This window comes from Chionomys nivalis, chromosome 7, assembly GCF_950005125.1.
Source record: "Chionomys nivalis chromosome 7, mChiNiv1.1, whole genome shotgun sequence".
In the NCBI taxonomy this organism is placed as follows: domain Eukaryota; kingdom Metazoa; phylum Chordata; class Mammalia; order Rodentia; family Cricetidae; genus Chionomys; species Chionomys nivalis.
Genome location: NC_080092.1, coordinates 29,230,931 through 29,243,524, shown reverse-complemented (window position 1 = coordinate 29,243,524; position 12,594 = coordinate 29,230,931). Strand labels below are relative to the sequence as shown.

Below are 12,594 nucleotides of genomic sequence, written 5' to 3'. Positions count from 1 at the left end.
CCCTCTAGCAAATCTGCTCTTCTCAACAACCAAACCGGCAACAAATATACCAACACAAGAGCTGTTGTTAACTCCAGCAAAACCCAATATTTCGTTAATGTTGATAAACTGATGCACTATGAGAAATTCATTATGAAATAAATTTAAATATCAATATGACCTGGAGACAATTAGAAATTTAGAACTCTTCAAAGAAACCAGTGCTAAGCCCCAACTCTGTCACACGTGAAACAGGACTTCTCCCAGGCAGAGCCTGCGTCCTGCTTCCCCTTCCCCTTCATCTCTGCATTGCCTCCTTCCAGCTCCTGATTCACAGCCCAGTGGTGTGAATAGGAGCACTGGGCACCAAGTCAGCCTGCGGGGAAACATCACTGATGACCTCAACCCCTTGGTCCACTGTTTTCTTCCCTGATGTCTGTCTGGACCATTCTCACCATGGAAAACTCTCCAGACATGAAACACCCATCCTTATATAAGATCAACCAAATGACATATGTATCATAAATCCAGAGCTATGAGAAAGCACAATCAATTCTAATGGTAACATTAGACTCCCTTTAATTTATGAGTTAAATTAAAGCCTGCATGTTCCCATGATTTTACCCCTTTGGGAGGGGAGGTGAAGTGACATTTCAAATTACAATAAAATAGATGAAACATGATCATGAAATACTTCTAAATTCAGAATGTCCCTCCCCTCACTTTTTTTAAACTTTCAATCTTATTCCTCTCTTAATGACTTTAATAATCAAGACAAGAATCTATTTCCTGTACTACTGGTGACTATGTTGATTAAAGGAAACACAAAAATCTAAAATGTTCATGTTTGAGAGAACGTTCTGCAATGAGTGAGAGACTGAGGCAGTGTTGATATAAGAATTAGGATGATGTGAACCGTGAGTTTGAGTATAAACAGCAGAGGGTCACCCTCCCCATCACTGCTGGATGAACCGACACAGAACAAAGCCCTGCAGCTGGAAAGGTTGTTTGTGCTGTCAAATCCGGTTGCTGTCTCTGCAGTCTCAGGCAGACGGTGCCTAAGAGGGTTTCTGGGACTCTTTCTGTAGGGTAGGAGTGTCTTCAATTGTGTAGACATTGTCTTCAGCTCGAGACCGGATAACTGCTGTGTTTTGCAAAGTTCCGATCTTACTGGCACGGAATGCTACCAAGCTACAGAGAGAGAGATGTTGAAGAAAGAATAAGAGGTTATCTTTCAGATTCAAGCAGAATTTTCATTCATGTCACATGCTCAGGACTCTAGGAGACCCATTACAAAAACTGTAACAGTAACCAGTACCATACAGGACCCTCCTATCGTATTAGGTCATAGAAAATTTTGTTTAATAAGCATTCAACTAACCAAAATACATGACTTTAAAAAATTGGCTTATATTGGAACCCTTCAAGACACTAATGTAATAAAACACAAAACTGGGAGATCTAGACAGAAAGATATCTTGGCATCAAACAGAGAAGCCTAATCAGGATGTGCATTTTGGAACTGGGCTAGGAACTAGGTGACTTGTGTGTTTACTTTGCACTGTGATGCTTTAGAAAGACTAAGGAGAGCCTGGTGACTTGAGTGTCATCCCTGGAGCCCACAGAAAAGGCAGAAGGAAAGGGCCAGCTCCACAGTGTTGTCCTCTGACCACCACAGGTGCCACACATCACGCCCCCCCATTCACATCATGCTCACAGTTATACAAAGTTTTCTTTGTTTAAAAAGAGTTTTGAAGCTTACATGGCATCTAACCCTCTAACATTAAACATGGAGTAGAAAACGGGTCAAGTCACAAAGCAGCATCTTTGCTCTGTAGCTGCTGGGGCACAATTTCAAGACTACTGTATTAGTCGGGTGTTGGTGGCACACGCCTTTAATCCCAGCACTCAGGAGGCAGAGGCAGGTGGATCTCTGTGAGTTCGAGACCAGCCTGGTCTACAAGAGCTAGTTCCAGGACAGGCTCCAAAACCACAGAGAAACCCTGTCTCGAAAAACCAAAAAAAAAAAAAAAAAAAAAAAAGAAAGAAAGAAAAAAAGACTACTGTATGCCACACATGCGCAGACACAGCGTGCACACAAGCAGCAGGAACTGCACTGGAAGGAATTTGGGGAGAGCACAGCAGGTCTTTGCAGTTTGCCCATCCTGACAGCTGTGGGGGGGGCTTCACTTGGAGAGCTCATTCTGTCAGTCAGGGTGGGCACAGTGGACTGATATTTGAGCTTCTAGAACTCATGGAGGAGCAAACCAGAGAAGAAAACAGACTAACTCAGGGGTGATGCTTTGACAGTGGGGTTTTGTCATTTGTGATCATTTCTACCACTGAAATGTAGAACCAAAATGAGCGTCTCCAGTCGGCCACATAGGAACGAACACCTGTGCTGAGAATTACACAGAACAAGAGAGAGCAAGCTCCACTCCGCCTGGACAGTCACTCATGAAGGGAAACAGTGTAGGGTCAGGACACTCATGAGTCAGTATGACAGAACTGACAGAAAAAGTCACAAGAGAATGTTCAGAATGTATGTGTTATGTAGTGGTTAGTTTGGTTTGGTGGCTTCCTTCCTTCCTTCTTTCCTTCCTTCCTTCCTTCCTTCCTTCCTTCATTCATTCATTCATTCATTCATTTGGTTTAGTCAGGGTCTCACTATGTTTCCCTGACTATCCTGTAACTCCCTACATAGACCCGACTGGCCTGGACTCATAGAAACTACCTGCCTCTGCCTGCTGAGTTGGAATTAAAGGTATGAGCCACCACACCTGGCATTATTTACTTATTTTAGTATAACTGTTTTAGAACACTCTGTCTAAAAATAAGTCTGGGCTAGTTTTAAACTCACAGTCCTGAGTTAACTTATTGTTGAAATAACAGGTGTGTGCCACCTCATCCGACTTCTCCCTTCTTCTCTATGTGTTGTGTTTTCTCCAATATTTTCTTTTAAATTAAGTGATTAAAAAGTAACTCTGGGTACTGAAGAGTTGATCAGCAGTTAAGAATACTCGTTGTACAAACAGGAGAACCAGAGTTCAGATGCTGCCCCAGGGGACAGGTAGAACATCTCCTGCATGCCTGTACCCCAGCACTGAGGGAGACGGAGGCAGGAGGATCACGGGGACGTTCTGGCTGTCGGCAAAGCAAACTGTGAACTGTAGGCCCAAGGGAGACTCTGCCTCAAAGGAGAACAGTGAGGGATAGAGGAGGACACTCACGGCCCTCTTCTGGCCTCCATGTATGTGTGCTTGCACACACTCACGCCTGTCCTCCCATGTCCCTGTCCCTGCCCCCACCTCTATCTACCCTTAACTTTCTCTCACCTGCAAAAGTAAACATTTAAATTCAACCTTTAAAAAAAATGCCTTATCAATACAGGACCAAAAATTATGGGCAAAAATAATGTTGCATTCCTCCAAGTCTAAGGAATGGTTTCTTTCCATCTATAGAATCCATTAGTTCACTTTATATTATTTAATTTACCAGTTAGCTCTATAAGCATGGGCTCCTGAGGTTGAGGTCAGTGTAGTGTGACATCAGATGCTCCTTCATATTTACAAAGCTGTTTTTTTAGTCTGTAGGATGACACTAAAATATTTCCTACCTTATAGATTTCTTACTGTGAAGGGAAGAAGTGACTGACAATTAAAAGAGCTAACTGTATCAGTCACTTCTAACGGGCTGACACTGGTCATGACCCAGTTCATGGCTTGGCTCTTGTGCTTAAAAAGACCCAAGATGACAGCCTGAAGGACATGGACTTTGACTCCAATACACAGCCCTGTGTCCAGCCAATCTTTAGCCAATTGTAGAAAATTAGATGGCTGTAGACTAGGCAGATAACACCAGAGAGAATGAAAGAGTCTGTTAAGTACAGCAAACAAGCCAAGAACAGTGAAGCCCAGCAAGGCAGAAACCAGTGTAGGGAGTGGAGGGGACTGATGTGGAGACACTGGCCATACACAGTTCTATTACACTCCCGGCAGACTCAGAAATAATCTTCCTCTAAATCCTCTGCTCCCTCGGGGCGTCCTCCAACAGCCTACCTCCTAACCCTGTCATCCCCTTAAAGCACCTAAATGACCTTCCTACTAGCTTATATGCTTGGTGATACACTTCATTGAATTTTTATAGACTAGGTGCTCAATGAAAGAAAGCACTGAATGAAACAAGAGTGGATAAAAGCAACTCCTTCCGTACCAGCTCCAGGAAGCAAAGCTTACAATTCAGTGTCCACTGAAAAGAGATTAGCATCAAGGGGCCTTCTGCTCCTGTCCTACCATAAATACATAAATACAGAATGCAGAAAGTATCTCTGAGAAATGAGGGTAAAGAAAGTGTCTCGTTAAAATTTATTTGGGGATCCAATGTACAGAATGAGGGCCAGTCACTGTGGAACACATCTGTAATCCCAGAGTATAGACTCAGAGGCAGGAGGATTGTGAGTTCCAGCCTGGCATAGCTACATAGCAGGTTCCAGGCCAGTCTGGACTACATAGTGAACCCTGTCTCAAATCAACCAACCCAGCAATGACTCAATTACCAAAGAATGTTTTAGTATGAAAAGAGAGCATAGAGAGACATTCCCAAGATAGTTGGATCAAAATGATTCAGCACAATCCATGCCAGCTTACCTCAGAGAGCCCGACTTCTTTTTCATAAGGATGCACCCTAAATTGGTGGTAAGAAAATTGAAAGAAAGATTACACATGTTATCAGAGACACTCATGACACTTTCTCCTAATCAAGGATGTTGTCTCTATTTTTGATTGAACTGTCCCTGGGTAACTTTGGGTAATTCCTTCCTGTCCCCCACAGGAAGAATCTTCTGTCCATTCACTGTCTGGTGTGTTCATCCACGTGGCCTAATGCACTAGAGTGAGGGTGGTAAACTTTTGTTTACTGAGACAAACAAAAAGACTCGATTTTTTTCTAATAATCCCGAAAGGGAAAAATAAACAACTTTGGACTAAGGAAGGGAAGACACTTGTTGTATATTACTTAATTTTTATGTAATTCTCCCTTTTAGACATGATCTGACATGAAGCCCAGGCTAGCCACAGGCTTGTAGAATGCTGGTATTATAGGCACATGCCACTAGAGCCACCTTAAATAATCATTTTGTAGAGGCAGGCGGATCTCTGTGAGTTTGAGACCAGCCTGGTCTACAAGAGCTAGTTCCAGGACAGGCTCCAAAAAAACCACAGAGAAACCCTGTCTCGAAAAACCAAAAAAAAAAAAAAAAAATCATTTTGTATAAACAGTTTTTAAAAAATTTGAGGGAGCCATCGGAAATCTGACAGGCATATCCTTATTCCCCATTTCCTATGAAGCAGGTTAGTAACGGGCTCATGCTTGGAGTTTTGTAAAGCCCGTGGCTGAAGTTCATACACAGGGAATGGACTGCACAGAGAGAAACACTGTATACGGTTGTACAGTTTATGGAAACAGCATGTAGGCCTGGCTGCCACCGTAAAAGAGTCTGTCCCAGTATGTCAGGAGGCTTCCCACTAACATCTCATTTGCTGCTTCTACTAAGTACATTCCAGAACATTCAACAGTAGCATTATGGGATATAAGTGAGATTCCCTGAAAAGGAAAGGAGAGAAAGCATCTAAAGTCTTATAGTCACTAAAACATTTCAAACCTATCCAAAATCTCTTGTGTCATGTAGTATTTAATTTCTTCTATGGAGAACATAATGGTAGCATTTTGTTTCTTTTTTTTTTTTTTTTTTGGTTTTTCGAGACAGGGTTTCTCTGTAGCTTTTGGAGCCTGTCCTGGAACTCCCTTTGTAGACCAGGCTGGCCTCGAACTCACAGAGATCCGCCTGCTTCTGCCTCCCAAGTGCTGGGATTAAAGGCGTGCGCCACCACCGCCCGGCAATGGTAGCATTTTGATGGTAGCAGCTGAAAGACAAAGGATAGGGCTATGAACAAGAGTGTTGCCAAGCACTGTAGCCTATTCCTACGAGCCCAGCACTGGGATGTTGGAGGCCAGAGGATCTGGAGTTGGGGGTCATGATCAGCTAGCAGCTAAGGTCAATAGCTGTATGGAATACATGAGATCAAGTTTTACAGAATAGGAATCTTTGGAGACACAGTAGCAATGGTTCAAGGTCACTGAGCACTAACCATGTACCAGAAATCACCCGCAGAGTTTTCTGGGTCCTAACCTATCCCTTGGGGAGTAGATGGTTTAACATGAGTGTCTTTGATCTGGGGATATGAAAGCCATGTGAACTCAAAGCCCCCATGGCACGTGCAGGTGCTTAAAGTCAGAGAGCCCTGGCTCTCCTTCCTCGGGGGACAGCTGTGACATGACTTACTGGTGATAACCGCAGCGCACACAAGCAGCAGCAACAGCAGGGCAGCAGTGGAGATGCCAATGTAGAAGCTCTTACTCATGTTCTTCTGCTGCTTCCATGAAGGGATCGATTGCTAGGAAAACATTAAATAAAATATTAGTAGCAATAAATAAACATCGGTAAACACAATGGACACCAAGTGAGAGGAGCAGAAAGCACATGCTTGACTTTATCTTAGACGCTAGGTCCTAGAACTTCATCTTTACTGGCCTGTGAGTAGTCTGGAATACGCAGGAAGACCCAAGGATCTGAGGTGGTAACGGGCAGTGGAACTCAGAGACAGTGTGAAATCAGTGTCTTTGGTGATGATGGAAACGTGGTCTATGTTGCTAGAGGTGATTACCTGAGTAGATGCCTCAGTCAAAATTCTAACCTCATGCTTAACGTGGGTTCACACGTCATGTGTTTGATTACCTCTGCTTAATGGTCTGTAAAGTATTCTCTAATTGCATCATTTTAGGATACTAACAGAGTAAAAAGAATAGCTCATGTCTAAGTTAACTTGCTCTCAGTGTGCTCAGCCCCTGGTCTGGTCCTTCACCACAGACCCTACTTGTTCTGTAAGTGCAGCTCAAGATTCCACATCTTTATAAACATCTCATACCAAATGGTCAGCATAGAAACATATACACACTGTGAGACAGACTTTATAGAAGGGCAGGTTTTATTAATGTTTGTAGGAATAAATATATTTAATGAATACGAACATATGTAATATATGATATATAGGATATACAGTTGATATGTATATATTAAAATTACATATATTACATATTATATAATTTTACATTTAATATACATTAATATATAACACTATACGTATTATATGTGTTTATATAGGCATATAATACGTGTCTACCACGGCCATGGAACATTTACTTCAGAACATGATCCTGATTATGAATGGCAGCAATGCTTATCCTTTCTCTGTAATCTTCACAGATTTTGTTCAATTTTTATTTCACGAAATAGAGCCCAGGAAGTTGATCTCCTTGTTCAAGATGTTTGCTACTATTAACAGACCTAGGGGTGCAAACCTTAATCTCAGAACCTAAGAGACGGTAGCAGGAGGGTCAGGAGTTCCAGATCCTATCCAAGTACATAGCAAGGTCAAGCCCAGCCTGAGCTCCAAGGAATTCTGTCTCAAACAAACAAACAAATACCTTGAAAACAAAACTGTATGTTCTGTGTATTGTTTTCGATGCACCTAGGGACAGCTTGACTTCCGAGTCCAGAGTCACTACGGCTTATTTTGAACTCAACTCTAAGTTATTCCTCCGTGCTGCTAAGCATGACCGTTTCTCAGGTAACTGAGGGCAAGAACAACCTTGATATGCAGTGCTGTTTGGTTTTATATGGAGTCATATGTCTGTTCCCTCAGCAACATGTACTTACTGGTGTCTGATATTTAACTAGTATACACAGATTCTTTCCACAACTGCCAGACCACTGGGTGATAATGTCAATTAAGTCCTTATATTTTTAGTGTCAAGATGGGCACATGACACAGGCCTGTAATCTCAGTACTCAGTGGGCTGAGGCGGAAGATTGTGAGTTCTAGGCCAGCCTGAGCTATGAAATGAGATGATGTCTCAAAGAAGTGAGCAGTTATGGTGGGGTTTACTCCTATAATTTCAGTTCTTGAGGGACAGAGGTAGCAGGGTCAGGAGTTCAGGGACATCCTCAGCTATGCAGTAAGTTCAAAGACAGCTGGACTATGTGAGACCCTTCTCAAAAAACAAACAAAAGAGACTAACTTTCAGCCTTTATGTGTTATGTTCTGACTGTCAACAGGTATAAATGCCTTAGGCCATTTGGCCCAATAGAGATATCTCCACCTTGTCCTGAAGTATCTTGTTGCTTGGTGGTTTTTGGCAGTTCAAACCTGGGGCCTGGCACATGCTAACAAGGGCTTTGCTACTTCCAACATCCAAATAATCCTCACAAACCCCTATCTGGCTTTTTTTTTTCTCATGTGCCAATTACATACACTAAAACAAACCTTGTTTCTTACTGAAGCCAAAAGAGAAAAATCCTATTGAAAAATTTGTTTATTTGTAGAGCCAGAACTCTGGCAAGAATCTTGGAGGCAGCCAGGCGGTGGTGGCGCACGCCTTTAATCCCAGCACTCGGGTAGCAGAAGAGGTCGACCTCTGTGAGTTCAAGGCCAGCCTGGTCTACTAGAGCTAGTTCCAGGACAGGCTCCAAAGCTACTCGAAAAACCAATATATATTCTGGAGGCAGCGTGCCTTAGATTTGTCTCTCAAGCTTAGTATACAGAAACTCTAGGAAAAAAATCACGCAAAATTAAGATTGTCTAAGACATAATACTTTCTGTGGAGGTTTGTGTGTGGAAAACAATATCACCAGTGGGCTCTAGAGAATGGTCAGTGGTTAGAAAATCAGTATCAGGGGACCAAAAACGAACATCTTAAATTCAAATACCTTTGTAAGCATCAGATCCTTTCTTTCTAATTTCTTTATTTTTATACATTTATGAGTTCATTTTTCTACAGTTTTTGAGATACCATCTCACTATTTAGCCCAAGCAGCCTAATAATCTAGGTTGACCTCAAACTTCTGATATCTTGTATTAACTTTCTTAGTTCCAAGAATAAGGAAGATACCAGTATACCTAATTCTTGCCTTTTCTTCGTTTTTTTTAAATACAACTATCTGTGAACTAATTTTATAGACAAAATCTGTAAATACAAATTGTTTCCCAGAAGATATACAAGTGGACATGGCTAATAAATTAGGGAGAAATATGCTTACAGTGTAATTATTCTGAGAGTCGTCTGAGGATGTCACAGTGTTATTCCAATCTGCTAAACAAAAGGTAAAATTAATTATAATTACAAGAATTTAGATTATTTGTACTACATCTATAAATAATACCCACAAGACCAATGTGTCTTATACTACGTGAGGGCTGGATTTTAATATGGCAGGAGATTCACTGAACAGCAAATTTGAACATTTAAATATTTAAAATATATCTGAAATGTCTATTTTATAACAAGGAATCTATTCTTCACATTGTTTCTATGTGTCTATGACTGAAACACAGAATCCCCTTGCTGCTGATATCAAACATGTACAAGAGTTGTGATGGCATAACAAGGAGACCCTTCACGGTATTTTACAGATGACTGCATATTTCTAATTTTAGCAAATGGCAGACATCTCTGCTGTCAATGTACACACAGTGCCCACACAAGGAGTGGAAACACTACCGGTCTATGGGAGTCCCCAACAACTGCCAAAGCTGACATCGCCCAGCACGAATAAAGTTGAATGACTCAGAGCCCCTCGTTCTCACTGTACTGTGTTTACACTCCACTCTCTGTGAGAGCCCTGACAAGGAGCCAAAGGCAATGACGAGGTGTAGGCAGCATCCACAGTCTGGGCTCTGTTTGTGAGCTAGGACCTTAAGTAAAACCGAATCCGAGAAAGCTTGAACTCAATCCTGACCATATTCATTAGCAAAGGGACCTCATAATCAAGGTGCTGCAATAAGCACTTAGGAATGCACGCATGGACACTCAGCACTGTAGGAAACATGGGCGATGTTATTATTGTTATGTGAGCAGGGAGCAGGGGCGTGAACACTGTGGAGTTCACTTTAGAAAAATTGTACTGTTTGTGTAATGAGGACCATTCAACAACTTCTCCAAAGAAGTGTGCCTAGAACAGGGGACAAATGGAAAGGTGTGTGTCTCCATAGAGGAACTAAAGAGTTTCCCCAATATAGCAGTGACATAAATTACCATGAACTAATGAAACAGAATGGTGCATAAGATTCCTGGCAGGCAGAGCAATCAAAACAGGTGGTGACCCTGGGACACCCAAGTCCCTTGAAGTATGAACTACATGGCCTCACTCAAAAGTTCAAGCATGTTAAATCATTTTCTAAAGCCTTTGAATTTGGCACGCGCGCGCGCGCGCGCGCGCGTGTGTGTGTGTGTGTGTGTGTTAATCCCTATTAAGGACTCGTACTGCACTTTCCATTTTACTTGAATAAACTGAGACATCCTAAAAGCAAAACTTTGCAAGGCATGTGTTGTTCTTTAAAAGGATGGTGCACGATGCCTGTCCAGTGAGCATGCAAACACAGCACAAGCCCTCCAAACATCCCAGCTCATGGCTTGGGAGTCAAAAGAACCTGCTTCCAACTCAAGTGAACAGGGACAGAGTCTGAGCCACTTTTTGTCTTCATGACTTCCATCATGAGCTGTCAGTTCTTGTCACTATGAAAGAGGGACAGATCACAGCTATACAGGACATAACTGTTGGAGATTTAAACACTGCATCATGGAACATGGAGCATGCTTCCTGGGGATCAGGAAGTGCTAAATGTTAGTTTCCCTGAACTATGGCCTCAGTTGGATGGTCCAGTTTCAGGATGGATGTAAAGGGTCAAGGGTCTCCCTACCCTGACCCTCGTTCTCAGTCGGCCCTTAGATTTTCAGCACACAGTCATGTCCAGCTGATCCAGATTCCCAACATCCTCATCCACCACTCCTAGATCCACCTCAGTCTGGCTAGAGTGAATCCCAGGGAACAGAGAGGTGGTGTCCTCCATCTTACACAGCAGAGAGTGAATGTAACTTAAGACTTAGTGAGGCTGTTGTTGGGACACAGCTAAGAACTCTTCACCTCTATTATACTTCTGTCTTGACTCAGTGTCTGTGTGTCCTACAGACGCTTATAAGAAGAACTCTGGGTCCTGAACCACACTGAGATTTACCTGGTGTGTGAGTCTGAGTGTGCACTGGTGTTGTAGGAGCAGAGGTGGAGACTCTGGGTGATGCTGGTGCACGTGTGGGTCCTGTTGACAGAGTCGTGGGTCTCCCTGTAGTTGTGGGTCTCCCTGTAGTTGTGGGTCTCCCTGTAGTTGTTGGTCTTGTTGGAGGCCTTGCAGGAATTTCTGAATTGGAAAATCAAAATAAAACAAGGATCAGTCTAGCAAGAAAAGACAATAACTTGTAGCACCAGTAAGAGGCTGTCCCCAGAAAGACTGTTCTACTGAACTTCTATTCCTTGTCATCGACCAACCAGAATGGGGCAGGGCAGTGGAGACAGCGCCCCAATAGGAGGCACCTGCACTGACAGCACAGAGATGAGAACAGAGCCTGCTCCTAAGGACACTTTATAAATGACAGATATCAGATCCTCTGATCTCTCAGCATCTCTGTGACACTGAGAGGGCATAGGGGCCTGGGACTTAACTTAGTGATGACTGACTTCACCCACAGTTTCCAGGCCCAGCAGAACTTCAGTCAGTCCCAAGAGGACACAGCATACAACCCTGCATCTTAGCACACACACCCCACACGAATCCCAACACAAATGGGATTTGTACATTTAGGGAGAGAGTGGACATTGTCTTCTATGGTTTCTTACAATCTAACAGAGACAAGGGGAATACTCCTTATCAAAAAAAAAAATGCTTGGCACCTGGAGTTAAAGTATTTAAATCTTCTTTAACAATTCAGAATCATTGCACATAGATATTATAGGGGAGCCTTAAGTATAAACGTGGATTGATATAGCATTCATACGACTACACTTTACATGTATAGTTTAAAGGAAAGTTTACAAAATGCTGCAAATCATAGTTTCATGGTGTTGAATTTTCCACAAGTATTATCAAGTCTGTGTTCCGGATCATAAATTGCTGTAGACTTGGGATGTTCGGATTAGGCAGGTTCAACCTACAATTCACAAATCAACAGCATCCAAAGGGCTGTAAGGATCCAAAAAGCTACTGGTGGTCTCAGTGTGCGGAGGTCTGAGACAGGGACTAAGATAAAGTAGAGCTGGAATCATCAGCCAGGCACTCAATCTTGAGTGTGTCAGCAAACATATGTTCCAGGTAAATAATCTCCCTCGGTCTTAACTGTGCTAACTACAAAATAAAACCTCGACAATGAGAAATAATTGCTTTGAAAACTCTTCTTTATGTGGGATACAGAGTAATTCCTTAATCCGGTATGTGTTTACTTTGAAATGAAGAAAACCCTGTAGTGTTCTTGCAATGTGTAGGGAGGTGGATGTGGAGCATCCCCCTTAAGTTCAATACATGCATTCATTCATTTCATTGTGTGTTTGTGAGGTGTCACAAACGTGGACGTCAGGGGATAACTCTGCAGAGTCTGTTCTCTCCTTCCACCACGTGGGCCCAGGGTTTGAACTCAGGTCATCAAATTTAGCGCTAGTCACCTTTCCCCATT

General features: G+C 42.6%; 1 protein-coding gene across 1 annotated transcript in view; it reads right to left on the bottom strand.

Moving 5' to 3' along the window:
- Positions 1 to 1,037: 1,037 nt before the first annotated feature.
- Positions 1,038 to 12,594, bottom strand: part of LOC130876788 (hepatitis A virus cellular receptor 1 homolog) — a 16,568-nt gene continuing 5,011 nt past the window's right edge. Inside the window, exons 3-7 of the mRNA XM_057773402.1 lie at positions 11,109 to 11,288; positions 9,134 to 9,183; positions 6,320 to 6,431; positions 4,626 to 4,662; positions 1,038 to 1,170 (exon numbers count right to left, since the gene is read on the bottom strand). Coding sequence (XP_057629385.1) covers positions 1,038 to 1,170; positions 4,626 to 4,662; positions 6,320 to 6,431; positions 9,134 to 9,183; positions 11,109 to 11,288 — 512 coding nt within the window. The remainder of the gene's footprint in view (positions 1,171 to 4,625; positions 4,663 to 6,319; positions 6,432 to 9,133; positions 9,184 to 11,108; positions 11,289 to 12,594) is intronic.